Genomic DNA, 16,905 nt, shown 5'->3' on the forward strand with positions numbered 1-16,905 from the left:
GCACACGCACTTGGGAAAGGGTCGGGATTATACTGTAAAGGGCCTTGGCTGAGCCCCTCTCCCAAGATCTAGCCAAGACTACAGAGTCCAATGACATTCTCCTGAGTGGGAGCATCTTATACCTGCAGACCCCACGACTCAGCCTCTGGAAGCGGCTCTCCTGGCCGCAGGATTCCTCATCGGTTACAGGGTGAGAGTAGCAGCAGCAGCATCTCCATCCACTCTCAAGGAAAACACGACATAACGAATCTAAGGCACTGCAACCCCCCCACGTCACAGTCCCTTTCCATTAGTTGCTTGGTGGTCGGGTGAAAGCATAGCACAGAGGCTGAATGCGAAAGCACCAGCTGCCTGTCTGGTGTCTCCTAAAGAGGTGTACAGCGTAATACAACACTTGGTCCCACCCTGGCCAAGGGGTAACAGCACAGATGCCCACAGTTCTTCTCCAGGTTGCTTGTAGAAAAAAACAATCGCTATGTTCCCATCTCCACCCTCCAAAAAATTTTGCCTCTATATTCTGAAAGGTCTAACAGAAACTTGCCGGCTCCAGTGCGAACCAATAGCCACATTCACGCTTTGCTGAAACCCGGTTCTCTCGCAGCTGGCACGGGGCTGGCCAGCACTGCCAGCCTGGCATGGGCAGAGCCACCCAGCATCTCTCCCCAATGGCAGGCGAGAAATGCCTTTCTTCTCTTAAAAAGCCTTTTCCATTTTTGGAGAGAGCACACTCCTCCTCACAGCTTTATCACCTAAAATAACCTCTCTGCATTGCTTTGACTCAGACACCATGATGCATTTGGAAGCACAGCTAAAGCAAAAGAAACCGGTTGCTCTGCATCCCACTGCACTCTGCGCCGTTAAACACCGCTTCCCACCATAACGCCTCCCAGCAAATACGCTGCCATTGCGCCGACCTGCAGACAGACACCCCACCCCCCCGAGCTTGCAACAGCCCCCAGGACAGACCCTATCACCCACAGCCCTCAGAGCTCAGCCCAGAGGAAGGTAAGACCCTTTGCAAAGGCAGAGGAAGGGTCCCCAGGCTGGCCGAGCCACCCGCCGTGTGCGTGGGCAGCGCTCGTGCGCGCAGCACCGCACCACAGAGCAGGAGGTGGGGTTTGCTGGCTGTGAGCTAGTGAACAGGTCCATCTTTAGCCTTCATTGTGCTTTGCTTTCCCACGTCATCTCTCTACTTATATTTCTCTGAAAGTCCTGTGAGATCTCCAGAGCCAGGGAGGTCAAGTGCTTCCTGGGAGAGGGTCCACATGTGGTGGGACTGGGGGTCTCCACCCTACAGATGCACAACAATAAATACCAGCGTGCTGGAGCTCAGTACCAGTGCCACAAAAGCCTGGTTTCAGATTAAATGGTCTCCTCACTGCGCAGATGAACCTGAGCATACACCATAGCCACAGTTAAAACACAACAAGCTGTGGAAACATGCTGCAAACCAGCTGAGAGCTGTTAAAAATTACCAGCTTCCAGGCATGTGGGTTCTATTTTAGATCTGGAAAACAGCTACCTCGACTAAGCACAGGCTGAGAACTAAGCTGCTGTAAGGCACCTGTCTGAGGGTCACTCGGTTCAGAAGTGCCATATCCAGCTGCCGTGGCTGGTTGCCCACGCCACAACGTGCTGAGGCTTGCTGGGAGGGAAGGACAGGGGAAAGGAAACAAGGGAAAGAAACTACCTCAACTTTAGAACAGAAAAATCATTTTTGTAATCCTCCATGTCATAAAAACACAGCCCTGCATTATATACTTTCGGTTTATCTTACCAAAACGCAATGGTTTGTGTTTCACGTCTATCAAATTCTACCAAGACTGAAACCTAGTGAAAGCAATTTAACCTTGCACTCGCTGCAGGCAAATAGCAGGCATTAGGGCACTTACTAGTCAGGCTACTGGTTCCTTATGCTAATACCTGAGTCTCCCGATTTTGCCGCAGGGATTTTGTGGTAGTTTTCAAGGGCAACGTGAGCGCTGCACGCTTGCTGCGAGCCTGCGTCGGTAGCCATCCGGCTTTCAGGCTCGTCTTCCAAAACGCTCAGCACTTACAGCGCGCAGGAGATGTTCAGTGCAAATCAGTTAGCATTTCTGCAGGACTAATGCTGCTGTGATTGCTTTGCAGAGAGGCCGTTTCCTTGGCAAGGGGAAGCTCTTTGATACTCAATGGACAATGCTACAGACATGCCAAGCTTTACCATCTCCCTGTGTCTCTTCCCTGCCTCCCACCTGCCTAACACTTACCTTAAAAGACTGCACAAACGTCCAGAGCAAGATGCGGATAGTGTAACCCTGGCGAAGGAGCTTGATAAGTCTCGCTGCCCTGAAGAGCCGCAGGAAGCTGAGGTTGATGAAGTTGTCCTGCGGAAAGTAAAGGTTTTGTGTCCTTCAGAAATTAACGCGATTAGTAACCACAGCCCGCAAAAAAGAAATTAAAATTACCAGCTTCACGATCTAAGCAGCAAATCGGCCACCAGAAAACCTTCCAAAAGAAACATTCGTCAGTGCAGATCACTCCACATGCAGCAAGTATGAGAAAATCCCTCTCCACAAGAGCCCTCCCCTCTGCTACTGGGTCAATGATAGAAAAGGAAAAGGCCCTTTCACGCTGTCCATGGAGGTCTTGTTTGCTTTGAGTAAAGCATATTTTTTCTCCCCTTAAAGTCTCAGGGAGAGGTAATGGTGCCATATAATCATTTTGTAAAGAATGAGGTTGTTTTGACGTCTTGGTCAGCTTGCTTTCTACAGTGAACTGACCTTAAGCCAAGACAGTTGCAAGGGACTGCATATATAGCCTCTACCGTAACAAAGAAAGGCATTGTCCAGTGAAGATAAAACATCCTTGAAAGAATGAGGATGTTTTCTAACCTGGGGGTGTTAAAAGTTTATACACCACGTGACTGGACAGGTTCGTCAAGGAGAAATGGCACCAGCAAGACTGATTGGAAGATGGAAATGGCAGCGAATCAGTTGGGAAGGTTGAGCATTCAACAGCAGGAGGGTGCCTTAGGAACCTGCTGAGTTTTAAAATTATTATTAAATGTGCCTTCGCAGGTAGATCAAAGAACTGCTGGAGACAGATTCTGATTTCCATTTGTTTTGTATGATTCTCCCACCCCCCCTTTTTTTTTTCTTTATTTCAGGGAAAAGAGGTTTCTTGCCCCAATGAGCTAATCTAGAGAGGGTTCTTTCCAAAACAAAACATGCAAAAGCCAGATCCCTCTTGCCCTCCTATTTTAAGGAGATGAAGAATATCCTCCCTTTCTGTACTGATTCCAGTTCACTTATTTGTGAATCTCTGTTCACAGCCACTTATTTGACTGAGTTAGCTAAAGAGAGAAGGCATCCCACTTTAAACTATCAAGCAGTGGACTGGAAAATATAATAAGGAGCTCTTGTTGGTAAAGACGAGCAAAAATAGTCTTTCCCTTGTATTATTTTTTTACCAGAAGACACCCAGTCGTATTGAACTGACCCACGTTTCTCGTTCATTTGGCTACAGAGCTCATGCTGAATTTGAGGGGCTTGTTGGATCCATCAATTTATTTAAATGCCAGCTCAGTTTTGGGGCCATTAGCATTGCATTCCACCAATCCCATCAAAGAGTTCAAGAAGTCAGTCTCAGGCATGCACTCGGTTTCTCTCATGTTAAAAACGCAAGCAGCTCAAAGTTAGGCACAGACTGTATATCAGACTCAATCCTCAAATAAAGAGAAAAGAGAAAAGCACAGGTATGTTCAATGAAAGAGCAGACAACACTGAGCTCATTCAAATCAGCAACAGAAAGCAGCTCTGGCAGGCAAAACGCAAGCACGGATTCCCCTGGGTTGCTCAAGGTCAGTAAAACAAGTGCTAAAAATTCAACACCTGTCTCTCAGCACCAGCTTCTCTTTTATTTTTCACATCGGGTTCATTCCCTTCACAAAACAGCAGCTGAACTCACCTTAGCGGGTGAGGGCTCTCTGGGGCCCCGGGGGCAGGCGCGGGCCACGGCTGGATAACCAGGTGCCGTCAGGTGGTCCTTCGCGCCCTGCTCCCCCGGCGCGGCCGCGCAGTAGGCTGAATCGCCTCCGCAGCGCGGCGGCAGGGCGCTCGGTGCAGGGCACAGCCTTAACCCAGAGCCCCTCCTAATCACGGAGGGTTTCCCCACCGGTGGGGACTGGATCAGACCTCACATTTAACGTTCGTGGCACTCAGGCATCAGGCCTGCAAGTCTGACAAATTATTACCTTCGGAGCAAGGCTTAAGCCAGATCTTTCCTGTGCACCAGCCTGACGCTCCTCCAAGGACCGTGTGCACAGGCAGCGTCTGCAGGATCCATCTCTTTGCAGACGAACCTGCCCTACCTCCCTCTTCCCACGTTACTACAGCTTAACAAAAAGAACATTGTTTTGCTCAGACTTTGCTGTAATCTCATACTCGCAGCTGACATGATGCTTAACATCTGCTTTGGTCTAGGCTGACCACAAGGTCACTCTCAGCACAGGCTATCCCTGTGCTACGTGAGGCTTTACACAGGGTATCTGTATCATGCAATATGAAACAGGGGGCTCAGAACTGTGCAGTTATGTCTATAACCCCCCATTCCCTGGGATTTGGAGGGACAAACAGACCATAACCCCTTTTTTTTACCCCCAGGCCCAAACCCTCTCCGTTTGACTCATGCACTGCCACTTCCTAAAGCACGGCGAAAGCCTCAGCTCTGCGGGGATCGCTCGCAACCCAGGAGAATCCACCACCACCAACATTCGCAGACCGTTCAAAGGACTGTTCTCTGCGCTGCTCGTAGGGAGGCAAAATTACACACGCGCGTGATGGATGGAAGGGCTCCGCGTATGTAACCCTCGGCACACCGCATAGAAAACCCATCCTTTGACGACTCAACTGTCCAGGCAGGTATTAGAATTGCATGCAGTTAAAGGGGAAACTCCACGTTGCAATATTTCTTGTGTATAACCGTGTTTTGCATCAGTTCTGCTCCCAGTGAGCCACCTCTGTAACACGTGACACACACACAGAGTCACATTCTGGGTTATCAAAGTCTGTCTTTCTGGGTTTTTGTTTGCTTTTCTGTTGCACAGCTGCTAAAGGCGGGCCTGTGCTCGCGAGAGGCACCATTGCTTTATCATTTTATAATCCACCTGAGGACTAGCAAATTATGTTTGAAAAACATTTCCCCCCGGCCTGTCACTATTTTCCTAAAAGCCTGGGCTCTGGTACCCAAGACACGTAGCCACCCGGCAGGCCCTGGGGGTCTGGGCACAGCCGCCGCTTCCCACCACAGGAGCGTGACTGAAGCTCAGCTAAGTGATGCATCCCTGGAGCAAACTGCAAAGCAGGAGGGAGGCAGGGAGAACAGACATCAGGGATGAAATCTGGCCTTGACTGCTGTCCTGCCACGGGCAGCCTCTTTTACCCTTTCTTAAGGTGTTTTCCATGCTGAAAAGCAGAAACCCATGAAGAACAGGGCGTACAGCCATTGCCCAGGTCTGTTCCTCCAGCATCTTCAGCAGCAGAGTGGTTTCCTCCCCAACACAGGAGCTGTGCCTGCTGTCCACAGGGTGCAGAAGAAGCTCCACTAGCTCAGTAGATTTAGTGGTTTGGATTTTTAAACCTGCAACGGGAATATGAGGTTTTTATGCCATGGCTGGACATGCTCTGCAGGATTTAGTGAGGGAGGCTACGTTACGCTGCCACAAGGTAATAGACTCAGCAGAAGCTGGGCTGCTCATCCCTGCTTCTTCCTGCAGCCCACTTGCAGAACACAACAACGCCCCGGACTTGAAACTTTGGGTTTCTGTCCTCAAGGTGAAGGGCTCACCCAAAGTCGCACAGAGATGTGGGAAGAGGAGTCTGACCAAGGCAAGAATGGATCACTCAGAAAGCTTTGGCAGTTCTCTTCATCCGGCATCAACAAGAATTAACCTATTCTGCTAAGGAAATCTTGTAGAGGAAAGGGCTGTGTTCCCATTTAGATGTCCGTGGCATTGGCAGCGCTGAAGAGGAGCTATTTTTACACAGGGTCTTGACTTCCTTTGAAGCTTGGGGCAAACCCTTGCTGATTTTAAGAGGCTGAAGATTTCTGCCACACTCCTCTGTGTCCTGGGGACTCTGCCTTTACAGGCATATCATACCGTGTCCTTTCATCCTGAGCCAGGAACACTGGAAAATGATAAGCGTGTGATGCTCAGAACAATCCTTGTTCCCTGCTACCTTTCAGCTTTGGTGCTTCTGCTGTAGTCACTGTAGGCTCCCATCATCCATGCTGGAAGGAGGAAGGCAGCCCCAGGGGACACCTTGGGGCTCCAGAGGTCTAACTTGGACACCCGGGATGCCAAGTGATGGAAGGAGCCTGGACCTGCACATACGACCATAGAGGCTGCAATGCTAACAAACTGCAGGATAAGCACTCAAATCTTTAACCGGAAACACGGACGGCAACAAGACCAAAATTCACCCAGAGATAAGCTGATTTTTCCAGTATATTTTCATGCGTACAGCTGATGCCAGAGCACTAATCTCTGCTGCCCACGCCGGGGGTGCGCGCAGGTGAGCTGGCCAAGGATGTCCACAAGCTCCCACACATCAGTAGCGCTTCCAGCCACGGCAGCACTCGCAGAGGATTCCCCTACGCAGCCCTTTAACTTACACTTTGCCATTTCCTTCCTTGCTGTTTCCTAGCAGAAAATTCCTCCCCCTGACCCCCCCACGAAGCATGGAGCTTATTTGCAGTCTGTCATGAGGATCGACTCTGACTTGTTTCTTAACAGCAACTGTGCAACAGAAAACCCAGAGGTTAACAGAGACCCAAGAGCTGTCGTCAGGTGGCCGAGAAAGTATTTTTCATAAGCGTATGGTCTCATTTGTGTTATTAACCATAGCAAAGGCAATTAAGAATGGAAGAATAAATACATTTTTTTAGACCGTATTTTTCTTCATTCACCCTCTTTCGCGTAATTTATGATTTTCAAAGACAGAGGCCAGTATTTCCAAAGGCATTTGGAATCCGGCACTAAATTCCCAGTGAGATCTGGTTCCCAGCACTTTTCAGCCTTGTTCATAACATGGCTTATGCATTTCACTTGAGGTGTTTGCTTTTGCATCCAGGGACTCTGTGTCCACTGTGGTGGCAAAATGCTTCTATATGCTCGTGTCACAAAGAATTTTCGAAGTTGAATAAAATTCACTCTTTCCTATGACTTTTCTTTTGATTTGAGGGAAGCAAGTCTGCAATCACTTCAGTATTTTTTTTTGCCTTACAATACAGGGTAAACCACAGGCTTCAAATACCTGTAAGGCAGTCCTCTTAAACGTACTGCTTCCCTTTGCAGAAAGCTCAACACATCTCATCATAAAAGAAAACAAAACTGATTTCTGCCAACTGAATTTGGAACCACCACTTACAAAATGCAGGGTTTCCCAGCCAGCCAATCTTCTCTACTCCAGGTCATCCAGAAGCATCCTTCCCTCCTATTCTCATGCAATTTTCCACCAAAATAAAGCAACTGTCAGTGTCCCCTTTATCATTGTCAGGTGTAACAAACAGCGGAGAACAGGCTATTGGTAACTGCATTTGCCTCACGTCACCAATTAGCCAAGGGGAAGAAGATGCAGAACAGAAGCCAGTTTTGAGGCACGCTGCAGTGAGGCTTTTTCACCAGTGCAATCGGAAATCTCATCAAAACGAATTAAATTAAAGAAAAACGAGAGAAAATAAAAGCAGAGAATTTAAATAATTGTTTAAATTCAATGAAACCAACCGTGTCCTATATGTGATGTTTTCATGGATGGATATTTGCAAGATTATTTACAAATTTTTTTTTTTTGAGCAGCAGGTGCACAACATACAGACGGAGACATGGTTTTCGCATTGTATGTTGATTGGATGGCGTGATTCAGCAGGTAGATAAGGAAAATAAAGAACAAAACAGGAAACAAAAGAGAAAATGAGTAATCAGGACAAGCAAAAAAGGAAACTCTGAAAATTTCACTGGAAAAGAACTGTTGGGCTTTTGGGGGTGTTATTTTATGACAATTATATAAATTAAAAATGCTTCAAACCAAAAGAGATTCTGAGATCCTAAAGGTAACACAGACAGTGCAGTAGTTATTTGCATTTCATTTTGTAATGCAAATTGGGAGACAATTCACAAACACTTCTCAGTACGTTTTTTATATTTCCAGGCACAGAAATAGATGTCAGTTTGCCATACACCCATTCGGCCTCCCGAGGCCGGCCGTGTCGCAAGGACACATCCTCCTTAATGCCACCTGTTTTACTGTTTTACTCCCATTACTGGGAGGGTAAAAAACTGACATACGTGCTTTTGCCTAAGGAAATAAAAAAAAATATATATTCCACTGCATTCACAAAATAAGTTACATATGACACGACTACAAAATTAAAATAAAGCAATTAATCAACACATTTCTTTTCCTTTTATCTTTACTTTTCAGTGGGTTAAAAGCACCGATGCAGCAAGGCTGGTGGAAGCCTAGTCTCTCCAGATGAGACTGCCCAGGCGAGCAGGTTTATTTACCTTGGAGAACACTTATAGCTGGAAAACATAGTCACGGAGAAAAGCGGTGCTTCTGCAACTATTTGCAAGCCTGATCTCAAAGTCATACCCAGAAAGCATCCCCTCTCCGCGAGGAGCTGGAGGGCGTCGCGGGTGGCTGTTAGGGGGACAGATGCGGACCGTCGAGCTCACGTTGCGGCTGTCACCTGGGCTTCTCAGCCTGAGAAACCATCCTGTGTGCATGGGTAACAACAGGGCTGAAAGCACGGGGAAGGACTAACGGGGGCTGCCACCCAACTAGCCCCACGGCTGCCCATCAGCCGAGGAGAGCCTGGAGCTGAGGAAGGCGGATGGAGAAGAGAGTGTCCTGCGTTGGGGACACAGCTCTGAGGCGTGATGAGTAAAGACCTGCTCTCCTCTTGGGTTATCCTCAGCTCTGTAATGGTGCAAAGGGCTGCTCTACCCCTGGTCATGCACCGAGCCAGAAAACCGAAGTGGAGTTAAGCATTAGCTAGGGCTTTTTGCGTGGAGTGGGTGTTTGTCCCCATCCGTAGCTAATACTCTGCCCTACCTGGAAAGGTAAAGGGCAGAAAAGGATTGGGCAGAGGCAGCGGGATTAAAGACTCAACGCTTTACACCTGATCTGTGCTCTGCGAATGAAGCACCTACCAGCCCTCACCTTGGTCCCTGCTGCTTGCAGACAGCGCGCTCACTGTCACTGCATCGGGCTTTTTAGACTTTTTCTACATTTTTTTTTTTAATTGGTTCTAAATTCCAGAAGTAAAATTACTTAGGTGAAAAAAAATAGCAGGTTATGTATTACAAAGGTGGTTTAAAGTGTATTTCTTCCAGGTTATACATGCACCGTGCCACTTTCCAGGCAGCAAAACAGTCCTGGCGGTTCCCAGGCAGCCTGGGGACACTTTGCGTTTCCCCTTATGCACTGTGGGGCTCAGTAACACGTGTTGCAACCTACTGCGGAGCCAACAGAATGGGACTGGAGCAGAGTGCTGGATCCTTCTGCTTGTTCTCCACCCTACGTGCCATAGCCCTTCTGCACAACTGGAAGGAGAGGAAGGCTTGCAGTGGCATTGGAGATCCCGGTACCTCCACCACATGCTGCTGGATGAAGCGAATGAACTGCTCCGTGTAAGACATCCTGAAAGCTGCTGTTACTCGCTGCCATTAACAATTCTGTTATAAATGTAATCTTTGGGGCACCATTGCAAACTCCCGCTCGTGTAATTAAACAGCGATTCTGAGACTTGTGCACCAAGGTCACCTTTAAGCAAACTCAGCTCTTAACGCCTCTTCGGGAAGCCGTGCGCAGCGCCTTGGACCTCTCAGCCCATCGCCCCTGCCTGGAGAGGGATGTGTGCAGCCTAAGGAAGCACAGAGCACGGGCTACGAACACCGTCCAGCGCGGCTGAGTATGCTGCTGCAGGTGGGCACGGGCTGGGGAGGGCCCAGAGAGGAGCTGTATGAAAGAAGTTTTGAAAAACCAGTCCAGCAAGAGGGCGGGGGGTGGACCTCTGGGCACTCTCTGCCTGCGGGGGAAGCATGTGGAAAGGAGACACGATGGCTGTACAGAAAGGCTGCAGAAGCGGATGATTTAGAGAGAGCAGAGCTCAAATAGGTCTATGGACAGAGACACAGAACCAAGAGGTGAGGGCTGGGGTGGTACTGGGGAAGGTATGGCTTTTATATTGAAGACATGTTTGTGAGCAGCTTTGTACTGGACACACTGCCAGAGGAAGCTGTTGGCCGACATTAGAGTCCTCTCTAAGGTTTGACATAATGGGTCTAGTTACTCATAAACCAAAAGCCTCTCCCTTCCCACCCAGGAGGATAACAGAAAAGTGTATAGGTGCTTGGGAGCTTAACCCTATTGGAGCTTACTGACTGGTTTTAGAGGTAGCTCGTACTACTTTTCAAAGGCATCCCCAAATTGCTGCTATCTTTGATGCTGGAAACCAGGGAAATTACTGCAGAGTGGAAGGGTGATGCCATCACTCTGAGCAGCCTTGAGGTTACTGCATCAGTGCCTGCCAACACACATGAGGGTATTTGGGAGCACATTTACTCTGCAGCCCAAAGACCAGGAGAGGGGTGGGGAACTTCTGGGGACACACTAACCCTCCTACCCCTAACAGTTGGCCAGCAGTGCCAAGGGACCGCCACTGCATCCAAAAAGCTGGGGACGTGCATATACAGCCCCAGACAAGCTGTGGTTTTTGTTTTAAATTCAGTGACATATCACAGATCAACCCGGTCAGTCCGTAGCCCATTGCCCAGGTGTCAGGCACCCTCGCCGAGGCTGGGCCACCCCCGCGGGAGCTGGAGGGAGAGGCGATGACCTGTTAACTGAGCAGGGACCGCTGCCTGCCAGGCAGCGAACGGACAACACTGATGGCCGCTCTCTGCCTGCAAAACAGCTGCACAAAGGAGGATGTTAGTAAGAGGCATGTGGGCTTGGTGTGGTGAAGGAGACACCTTCCTGAAGAAGTTACCAATCTCGGAGAGACCGGGGTCTTCCTTACCACGTGCGAGTGGCTGTGCTGCTTCCTCCCAGTAAAAGTGTCCAAAGGAAGGGTGGAAGATAAGAGTCAGTCTCTGTTTGTGGCTGACTTGCCAATGTTTTCACATATTTTCAAACCAAGGCAAAGTTTTGGGTGCTTCGGTCTGGCAAGAAAGCACGTCCCGTGACAGCGGGAGTGAAGACGAGCACCCGGCAGCTGCTCACGGTGCAATAAATCTCCTAAGCACTCAGAGAAGTGGTAGTCAGACCTTGTGTTTGATCTGAGTAACTGTACCCTGGCTGTAAGCCATGCATTGAAAACAAAAGGTAAGCCAAAGCCTATAAGATAGGATTCACCAACTGTTAAATGAAAACCATTCGTGTGGGGAGTAAAACTTCAGGGGTTTGTGTGCTTTTTTTTTGTACCAAGGAGGCTAGGTAATAATGTATTTTGTTAGAAACAGTAATATGGTCTTCATCACCAGCTGAATGTCCTGTAAAGAAGTCTGGGAGCATAGTTCTTAGCACACACAAAACAGATCTATAAGCAAATCCCAGGCACTGAGAAAAAAATTATGGTAAATTTCAAGTTAACCACATACAGATACAGCATCATCAACTAAAACATGCATTGGGAGAGGAGAGGAGCAATTTATAAATTGGATAATATCAGGCAGTCAAGGCTGGAGTCAGACATTTACTGCCTTTATGGAAAAATCCTGTAGAATTTAAGGGTAAGTTTGTACACTTCTTGTAATCTACAGGACTCGTCAGCAGGGAGAGAGCAGTCATTGTGAAGTTTCTTTGTTTTAATAATTGCCCTGCAAGGCTTTGGTGCACGTAACAGAAATGCACCGTGTTCCCCCACTGCAGACCGTGCAGGCTGATGGATTTCTGGCTGTTTCGACGCTCCCATCACCTCTCCCCTTCTCACCCCTCTTATCACCTTCACTCTGCCCCGTGACCAAGGTTGGGTAGGTGCAAAGCACCTCACACTATGAAACACATTATTCACCAGAATCCTTTTGATGTTTTCCCTCTATTAAATTCAACAGGATTTTTCCATTAATAGGCAAAAATGGCTCAGGGTTTGAGTCATTTGCTGAACGAGAAAGAGGTTGTTTCCTGGCAGAGTCACTAGCACCGCTGTTCTTATCACAGCTTTTTGCATGAAAGTCTTTGGGGCAGACAGCCGTGCTCATCTCCATGGAAAGAGCAGAGCTAATGGAAACAGGCTGCCAGGTCACCCAAGGACATCATCACACAACGAGTCCCAGAGGCAGCTCTAGGGAATAAGGCTGGTAAGGAGAAGGTGCAATGTCTTGACAGGCTACAGCTTTGTTGGTAAATGAAGCAAATTGAGCAAACTGTACTTACCGCAATCTCTGTTACTAAAATATCAGTAATACTTCCCAACACTGTTACAAAATCAAAGACATTCCAGGCATCTCGGAAGTAATTCTGCCAAATGAAAACACAAGGGGGACAGAGGGATCCAGGGGTTACTCTTTTTTTTGCAACACAGGCTTTTTGTTTGTTTGTTTGTTTTTAAACGCACGTCACGAAATACAAGCATTTCATGTAGAGAAGAAACAGTTGAAAGTAAATGAGGAAGGCACATACCAGCACACCAAAGGCAATGATCTTCAGCACACATTCCATTGAAAACATGGATGTAAACACAATATTCAGGCATTTCAACATTTCTTCATATGCTTCTGGAGCATCATAGAACTAAACCAGGATGGAAGAAAGGCTGTTACTGGAAGATCACTTATAGAATAAAACCTTCCCAGCTGACTTGCCTGACTGCAAGACTCTTGCCCATTAATGCCAGATTTTGTGCTCACTTTAAGCAAGACTTGGGGTTACAATATGGTTATTCATGCCACTCCAGAAGCACGCCATTGCCTACATGCGTAATGGGGTAGCCGGGGGCACACCCAGGCGGGGAGACTGTTGCTGGTGTACATCTCCTCATAAGCAGAGCGTGGACCAGGAGAGAGGAAGGGCACTTTCAAAACCAGAGGACAACTGCAGAACAGTGTTTCGTTCCAGCAGACCCTAAGAATATGGTGACTCCTTGACTGTGAAGATACTCTGAGCTAGGCAAGGGATAGGAGGGGATAGCGGGATATCCAGCTATCTGCACCTCTATGTCCATGGTGCCTGAGGAGAAGAGGAATTTCCCTGGGACAGCTGGATGTTGAGCATCCCCCCAAGAAGTGACCTTGCTCTGCAGCTGGAAGCCCAGATCTGCAGAGCCCAGTTCCCATCCCACTGGCCATACACTGAAGGGGCTACGAGCCAAACCAGTGTTGTGCATGGAAATCCCATTTGCAGTGTCTCCTCAGTATCTTCGGTCCCTTTGGGGACCGAAGGAGTCCCAACAAGGCCTCAAAAAACAACATAAGGCAGATGAGAATTGGCAATTGCTCCTGTTGATCCACCCCCAGCTCTCAGGATGAGAGTACAAAGCCTCTCCAGGAAACACCACACTCACTAGCCCAAAATTGCAAAGATTCAGTAACAGCCCACTAACCTTCATCATTAGGACAATGGTATTGAGTGCAATCATGACCATGATAAAATACTCAAAGGGAGGGGACACCACAAATTTCCACATCTTGTACTGAAAAGACTGCTTGTTCTGAGGCATGTAGCGGGTCAGTGGCTTGGCACTTATGGCGAAGTCTATGCAGGCCCTCTACAAAACAAAAATGGGATGAAAAGAGTACAAAAAAGGGCTGGCAGTCTCTATCACTCAGGATATCGTTGGGAGAGTGAGCAGAGCATTTAGCGGAGGATGGTACATCTAAGTGTTTCTCACACACAGTGTGAGTAGTGACTACCCCTGTAAAATGCAGCACAGGATCCCCAAATTGTAATCACTTTTGGACACTCACTGAAATATTAAACCCCACAATACTCCTATGGCCCCCTGCATTTCTAGGAGACAGCATTCCAGCCCAGCCCAGCCCCCAGTAGATCCCGATCCATTCCCGCTTAGGGAAGGGAGTTGTAAATCCACAGGCTCACTTCAGAAATCACTCTGCCAGTTCCTCCTGCTATGCAACTGTAGAAACTGGGGGATTGGTAAAGATGTTATCTGTCTTTAAAAAAAAGTATTGTGAAACCCAGATATGTTCTCACACACAGCAAAACCCATCCAGCTAATAACATTTCATAAAATGTGAACTAGTTAACTCAACCAATAAATTATCCAACAAACATTACTGGGGGAATTCTCAAAGACCCCTTTAGTTGGCTATTTCTGTTCACATTATTATGAGTATGAAAGTGCATTAAAAATTAGTTTCTACCCAGAAGAAGTTTTGACTCATGAGCATTTTCTCATCTTACATTTAGGTAAGAATTCAAAGTCTTAAATTAGTGCAAAAATTTTTTCTGCTCAGTTGAAAAATAATGCGGGTAAAGCACCTCTAAATATTCTGCTTTATTTTGGACTTTTTGTTCATATAGACAAACAATTCACTGATTAATATTTGATTAAAAAGTCATCTCTTTTCATCAAAAACTCAGGTTCCAGTTTCAGAATAAATGAAAAGAGATGGTTCTTTGCACAACAGGTCATGAACGCTGTGGGACCCCAGACGAAGGACGTTGTGGATGCTAAAAATCTGCATGGGTTCAGGAGGAAACTGGGTACATTCACGGAAGGAAGATACAGAGAAAGAAAAACCACGATGAACTCAGGACCTTCCTGAGCTGAAAACAATGGTATTTGCTAGGGCATTACAGAAAAGTGTCATACATGCTTGCCCTGGTCTTACACTCTTCCCAAGGCATCTACTTTCAGCTGCCGTCAGGACATCATCATCTCAGCCAGGCACAAAACTAGCCTGGTGAGAGGAGCGTTCCTTTGGGGAGCTGTGGCAATTGTAGTTCAGTTTGATTTCTGATGACTGGCCTCTTAACAGGCCACAGATGTCTGTCTTCTTTCACGCCTCCATGCTTGAGCTAACGTGCAAGTCTATATTCACTCTGAAGCGGAGGTGGGGTCCACGGGGGTGTGACAGCGCTTACTAACATGCGGGGGCTCTCCCTTGTTTTGTTTTTATGCAAAAGCTGAAACAGTCTGTAATTTGTTTGGTCTCTACACCACACGCCCTCAGGTAATGACTGCTCTAAAGCCCCCCACGGCACGGGTGGGGAAAAGGAGTGGGTTTCCACTGGTACTGAAGTGCTCTGAGCCCCCGGGTGCTAACTCTGGATTCAGAAGATGCGGGTACCTCATTTTTCTCGAGGCTGCACTCTGACATCACTTTATCTCCTTGCTCTTGGAAGGTGATGATGATTAACGCCACAAAGATGTTCACAAAGAAAAAAGGGAAGACAACAAAATACACCACGTAAAAGATAGACATTTCCATTCGGTAGCCAGGGCTGGGACCCTGTTCCTCGTAGGTAGCATCCACCGAGTGCTTCAGCACACTGCAATCAAGCGCAAAGAGAGAAGAAAAGTCAATGAAATCAGTGTGAAGCACCAATGACACCCCGAGAGTCACTCACTGGCCTTCACTCACTTGAAGGCTTTTCCACATATGCTCAGGCCAAACTCATTCCCATGTCTATGGCTGGGAAGAAGTTTTCCTTGAGGATATTTTTAGGAAAACCCTTGCTGTTTTCACCACTCTGCAGAATGATAAAGATTTGTTCCGTACAGATCCACTTATCCCCCTGGCCAAGGGGAGAGGATACAATTAGATCTGGCTTCTCTTCCCTGGCCAACAGGGATGAAGTGAGGGTGGGAAAAGAAAGGTGATGATCTCTGAGTAGGGGAACACAATGAGAGACTGGAGAAGGGAATCTGATGCCGTATGTTTTATTCTTTATTTTATGAAATAGCTGAACACGGAGGACAGCGAAGGCCTGCCATCAAGAAACCCTGACCGTGAATTGCACTCCACGTGTCCCAGCAGAAAAGTGTGCCAAAATAAAGTCTTATGCTGAATAGTAAAATATAGCTTTGGGACTGTCATTCCCAGCATACTTTCAGCATAGGTCACAATACTTTTTCCCTTCATTTTCTTACATTCCCATTATCAATTTTACACCTAAGAAAGGCGTGAAGTCCAAAAGACCAGAGCAAGCAAGCTATTAAGTACTGAAACTCCCTAAGCATCCCTGTGCAAGCTCAGAAGAATGTCGAGAAAAACGCAGAGCCCTGCTGGCTGATTCATCCAATAATCACACAAGGGAAAGTAAAAGCTTAGCTGATAATAGAGGATTCATATTTCACAGGTCACCTGCCGTTCACGTGTCCCTCAGAGCTGTGGAAAGCTGCCGTTACCTCTGCGATCCCGCAGAGGACCCGTGTACTCACGTTGGCCACCCTTCGCCCGTGGAGACAGTGAAGAGCGTGAGCAGAGCCCAAAGCACGTTGTCATAGTGGAACTCGTATTTTTTCCATTCTCTGGGCTGTGCCTCCACCTCATTTTTTTCATAGTCAAGGTACTGACCCCTAGGAAAAACAAAGATTGAGACCAAATGAGAGAATTAAACCAAATCAGCCATTTTGTGTGACTCGCTGAGGAGCATTGAAAAGCCCCAATTGCAGAGTCCAACTGTACTATATATTAAAGGCAAATAGAGACAACTTCTAGGTTTGTAAACAGAATTAAAAGCCATTTTGAACCACAGGGACTGGACCTGAGGTCTAGGAATGAAACAAATTGTAATCAGGACATTCATCCATTAGGCAAAACCAGCAATTAACAGCATGCTGGCCCCCAAATTGTCTGACCCCACAGAAAATGGTGCTGCTTGATGGGGAAAAGTCTCTGGCTCCTACTTCAGAGTTGGATCTAACTTCTAAATGGGTCCTGCTTTGAGGGACCAG

General features: G+C 47.5%; 1 protein-coding gene across 1 annotated transcript in view; it reads right to left on the reverse strand.

Annotated features, from left to right (window-relative positions):
* Positions 1 to 16,905, reverse strand: part of CACNA1B (calcium voltage-gated channel subunit alpha1 B) — a 300,428-nt gene that overhangs the window by 41,049 nt on the left and 242,474 nt on the right. Inside the window, exons 28-34 of the mRNA XM_064468537.1 lie at positions 16,390 to 16,527; positions 15,296 to 15,497; positions 13,585 to 13,749; positions 12,666 to 12,776; positions 12,420 to 12,503; positions 7,766 to 7,771; positions 2,250 to 2,366 (exon numbers count right to left, since the gene is read on the reverse strand). Of these exons, the coding sequence (XP_064324607.1) occupies positions 2,250 to 2,366; positions 7,766 to 7,771; positions 12,420 to 12,503; positions 12,666 to 12,776; positions 13,585 to 13,749; positions 15,296 to 15,497; positions 16,390 to 16,527 (823 nt within the window). The remainder of the gene's footprint in view (positions 1 to 2,249; positions 2,367 to 7,765; positions 7,772 to 12,419; positions 12,504 to 12,665; positions 12,777 to 13,584; positions 13,750 to 15,295; positions 15,498 to 16,389; positions 16,528 to 16,905) is intronic.

The sequence above is a fragment of the Phalacrocorax carbo genome, chromosome 18 (genome assembly GCF_963921805.1).
Source record: "Phalacrocorax carbo chromosome 18, bPhaCar2.1, whole genome shotgun sequence".
In the NCBI taxonomy this organism is placed as follows: Eukaryota; Metazoa; Chordata; class Aves; order Suliformes; family Phalacrocoracidae; genus Phalacrocorax; species Phalacrocorax carbo.